A 4,539-nucleotide genomic window follows, 5' to 3' on the forward strand; every position below is an offset into this window, starting at 1 on the left:
CATCATAACAACGAATTATAAACTCGAAACATCATATGATATGAAAAATAAAAGAAATTATAGGGAAGAGCTTCTAATGAGGACTAGTTGAATATTTTTTTGTGAGACCCATCACATTTTCACAAATAAACAATTAGATGTTTAGATATTCATACGTAGATCATTTATGCAACTTTTCAACCAAACTAAAAATCGTTAAGGCATTGATAATCGTTATTTATCAGTTATAAACATGAACGATTCATGTTTGATAGATTTGATTCGTCTATTGATGTGATCTAGTTCAGTACCTTGATAATTAGCAATTTGGAAGGAAAAAAAATTGTCAAAAATGATTTACTTATACATACATACATAAAAATCTAACAGTTGATTTACCGTTATATAACAAAAAAGTGAGCCACTCAAACGGTTGATTAAAAAATGGGCTAAATACTGATTACTACTCTATTGTTTGAGTCCAAAATCAATTCAGTCCTTGAACTTCTAATTTCATCAAAAACACCCATGCACTTTCATTTTTTATCTAATAGGTCCGTTTTCCATTAATTGAATCCGTTAACTTGCTGACGTGGCTCATATGGGACTTATGTTTTATGATGTGGTGTTGAGGTGCTATGCAAAGTTAGTTTAGAAGTAGGTCTCACTATTAGAAATCTATCAAATAAAAAGTTTTTAAACAAAAAACTCAACTATAACTAGAACCTAGATAAAAAAATTAACAAATTTGACATATTAGATTAAAATTGAAAGTATAAGGGTGTTTTTAATGAAATTGAAAGTCTAAAAACTGAATTGATTTTAGACCTAAACTAAAAGATAGTAACTAGTACTTAGCCCTTAAAAAAGTATTCAGTCCCGAAATTCTAGTCCTTTACCCAAATTACAGAAAGCAAAAAGCAAAAGGAAGTCCACGTAGGTAAGTGTCAGTCCGCCAGGCTCACCATCACAAGGTAAATGAGTAATGACTAAATAGACAGCTCCACTCCACCGGGACATTAATGCATATATCTTTGTTTTCCAGTCAGTATATTTTTTTTGCCTAAATTGTCTCTTCAATCCATCACTAGGTTTCCTTCAACTCCCTTTGATTTGATTTCCTTCCACCAAACCTCAAATAGTCAAATCCCACAAACACGGACTGATTGAGACTGCCTGGAAATCTTCCCATACTGACCGGAATCCAGATCATCTATGTAGACTTGAATAATATTCGGTGTGGTTGACATCGGAGAGTTGCGGGAATGGATGAGATTGGGGGAGAGGTAGCTGGAGTGAGAGGAGGAGTGTGAAGTCTAGGGTTTTGCATTGGGGGCCCTTTGATCGGAGAAAGGGCCCTGTGAGTGAGTGAGTCAGTCAGTTCATTCCGGTCAGAAATGAAGGAGCTGATAGGTAGACCAGGGTCGGTTAGTGGGTTACTCCTTAGAATCGGCCAATTTGGGTTTGCTGCTGCCGCCATCGGAGTCATGGTCTCCGCCGATCGCTTCGCCACATTCACCGCCTTCTGGTACTTTTATTTTTATTTTTTATTATTAGTTTTGTCTGAATTAGTCAGAAGTGATGTTGGTATGAAAAGATTTAAACTTTCGTTCTTTTTAGAGTCAAAGATCATTAATTTAGCTATATGATTATGTGAGTGACGTTAATTGCAATTTGATAAGTCTTGGTTTGCCTCATTCGGTTTGGGATTGTAGTGAAATAGTGCCTGGCCGCATTTAATTGTAAAGATTATGTGCTCAAACTGTAGTTGATTTGCTTAAGCTCCTGGTTTTCGGGGTTCATAGTTCACTCGGACTGATTGCTTAACTATATGTGTCGAAATAGAAATGCAAACAGCAAGAAGATGAACCGAGTAGTGTTGTTGGCATTCTTTTTGTATAGTTCCGCCGGAGATATATGATGGATGCAACTAATAGTAGACAGATAAGTTGTAAAACTATATAGGTCGACCAGAGAGGTGTCATCTGATTTCTTTGCTTCACCTAGAATGAGATTAATGCATAAATCCACTGCCTTGTTGTTATGTAAATGCAGAAATTGTCCATCCATAAGTGACGCACAGATACATTGCCCGAGTATTTTGAAATGTGATACCTTTTTTCCTCACATGTTTTTCGCTGCATGACCTCGGTCTTCTTCTATCCCCTGCACCTTCTGCCAAACTAATCCTAGTTTTACCCTTGTCAGTAACACCTTTTGTTTAAAGAGTTTCCACTTATTACCAATGTCAGAATCTGAAAGCGATAGTAATTTGACATTTTTTTGTCTGTGCTACATGTTTGATTCGCAATGTTAGTGGATTCTTTCTCATGGTTTTGAGATGATCACGAATCAACTTATTTTTCTTGCTTATGTTTAACTACTCTGTACAGACGCTATGTTAATCTCTGTCCTCTGGTTCAGCTATTTGATTGCGTCAATGGGGCTTCAAGTGCTATGGAGCTTTGGCCTTGCTTGTCTTGATATTTATGCTTTGAGGAGAAAGAGAGACCTCCAAAATCCAATCCTAGTTAGCCTATTTGTTGTCGGTGATTGGGTACCTATTTCTCTCGTCTTTTTAACTCTATTCATTTAACTCTCTGAGCATCTTGTAATGATCTATATATATTCTGTCTCCTGCTAGAATATGAATTAGATGTATGCAAGTGTGTCTGCTAATTGTGGGAGATATTATATTTTGGCATGTCTGCAAGTTCCTCATTATGAAACTCTTTCATCTGCAGTTCTTTAACCAAATTCAAAATCCAAGTGCTTCCTATTAGTTTACCCAGTTGCTCATAGAGGAACCTAGTAAGTGCTTCTCCAAGATGCACTTAAAAATGTTTCTTTGATACCAAAATACTTTTTATTTAATTCGCACAACTCTAAAAAGCACTTTAGGTACCACCTAAAGTCCTAAACCATTACCACCCACACATTTATTGTAGTAAATAGGTTTGCATGTCCAAGTTATTTTCTAGGTAAATTGGTTTTAGCTCTGGAGAGCCAGAAATGCCGCTATTAGGCACTACGCAGTTACACCATTTGAAAAAATACATTACATGGTAGAAATTAGGTGACTGTTGTCCTAATTTATGATTGGTAAAGTGATAAATCATCAATAAAATTGGCATATGACTTCTCCTGATTGTGGGTGAGGATAGCTTATGTACATAGTTGATATCATTCCCTCAAACTGAATGTATATGTACATTGATGATTCCCAATATTAGAAGAGGCTTTAGCCTATTCATTGTTATTCTTTGGGGGACGGGACATTACTTTCTCCTCCTTTGAGTGAAATAACCAATTATTGCTATTTGCATGAGATTTTTCTTTATAATTTGATGGCTAAGTTTTTATCCTTCCTGATGGAAAGAATTTTGGGGATATTTGTTTTATTATGTTATTCTGGACTGCTACTTTCATGCCAGTTTGTACAGTTAATTTTGATCTCTCCTGATGGAAGGTTTTAGGTTGAATATTTGTTTAGGTTTTAGGTTGAATATTTGTTTTATTTATGTTACGTGAACATAGGATACAGAGCCAACTGGATTCAGGCTTCTTCCTATTGAATGATATCATAAACATTTCAAATTGTACAGGTAACAGCTACTCTATCACTGGCTGCTGCAAGTGCTTCAGCAGGAATAGTAATTCTTTATGCAAAAGACACAAATTTCTGCACGTCACAATGGGATATACCATGCCGGAAGTTCCAGATTTCAGTGGCTTTTGCTTTCCTTACCTGGGCCTTCATTGCCGTATCTTCTCATGTGATGTTTTGGATCCTATTAGCTTCAGTTTAGAGATTCTTGTTTTTTCTTTTTCTTTTTCTTTTTGTGGCCTGCTGTTGATAACTTGACATACATGTAAGTTACAGCATTCATTTGTTTTCAATGTAAATGAAAAAATTTCTGTAACATGCCTCATCTTTTCTGGGGAAATTTACAGACTGACTATAGGTATTCGAGTCTTTTTCTTTTGTCTAGTCATGTTGCTTCCGACCTGCATCATATTTTGATCAACTTTATGTCATTTCTAGTTTGCCAAACCTCCAGGATCTACATGGAATTACATTAACAGCATGCTGATTGTTCTGTTCTTTTTAATAAATTTGTTGCACCACTGGGAAGTTCAACCGCCCCACATTGAGTTGATGTGCTTGGGGTTCCAGTCCTAGCCCACAAGGCAAAAGCTACATGAATTTGATTCCCAATCAATGCCAACAGAAACTTGAGGGTACATTGAGGCTTCATTTTGTGACACCAATTGGTAAAATTGATTTGTGCATAGAAGTGTTGGACTTGTCTATGAGATTTGTACATGAATTAAGCATATTTAGTAGTTTTAATTTAAGAGACTCTGGATCAGTGTTGAACTTTAAAAACATATCTTTCCTCAAATTCCAGAGTCATCGTGTAGGTTGTTCTTAATTCTGTTCCATGTTAGAAGTGATATAATTTAGATACTGATATACAAGGGTGATCAATTGGGTGCAGAGAATGTAAATTGGTACTGTGGAAATGTTGAATAACAGCGAAAGTTTGAGTAAATTGA

At 35.9% G+C, this 4,539-nt stretch overlaps 1 protein-coding gene across 1 annotated transcript; it reads left to right on the forward strand.

Annotated features, from left to right (window-relative positions):
- Nucleotides 1-977: 977 nt before the first annotated feature.
- LOC112191280 (CASP-like protein 5B2) lies at nucleotides 978-4,017 on the forward strand. The gene is made up of 3 exons (XM_024330608.2): nucleotides 978-1,507; nucleotides 2,404-2,536; nucleotides 3,585-4,017. Exons 1-3 carry the CDS (start codon nucleotides 1,377-1,379, stop codon nucleotides 3,786-3,788), a joined length of 468 nt encoding a protein of 155 aa, XP_024186376.1. The 5' UTR covers nucleotides 978-1,376; the 3' UTR covers nucleotides 3,789-4,017.
- The last annotated feature ends 522 nt before the right edge of the window (nucleotides 4,018-4,539 follow it).

Source organism: Rosa chinensis, chromosome 3, assembly GCF_002994745.2.
Source record: "Rosa chinensis cultivar Old Blush chromosome 3, RchiOBHm-V2, whole genome shotgun sequence".
In the NCBI taxonomy this organism is placed as follows: Eukaryota; Viridiplantae; Streptophyta; class Magnoliopsida; order Rosales; family Rosaceae; genus Rosa; species Rosa chinensis.

What these genes read in the sequence shown, in the direction of transcription:
- LOC112191280 (XM_024330608.2), top strand. Translation starts at nt 1,377, where the DNA reads ATGAAGGAGCTGATAGGTAGACCAGGGTCGGTTAGTGGGTTACTCCTT. An exon ending in GCCACATTCACCGCCTTCTG is followed by an intron (nt 1,508 to 2,403) that starts GTACTTTTATTT and finishes CCTCTGGTTCAG; the next exon opens with CTATTTGATTGCGTCAATGG. An exon ending in TATTTGTTGTCGGTGATTGG is followed by an intron (nt 2,537 to 3,584) that starts GTACCTATTTCT and finishes CAAATTGTACAG; the next exon opens with GTAACAGCTACTCTATCACT.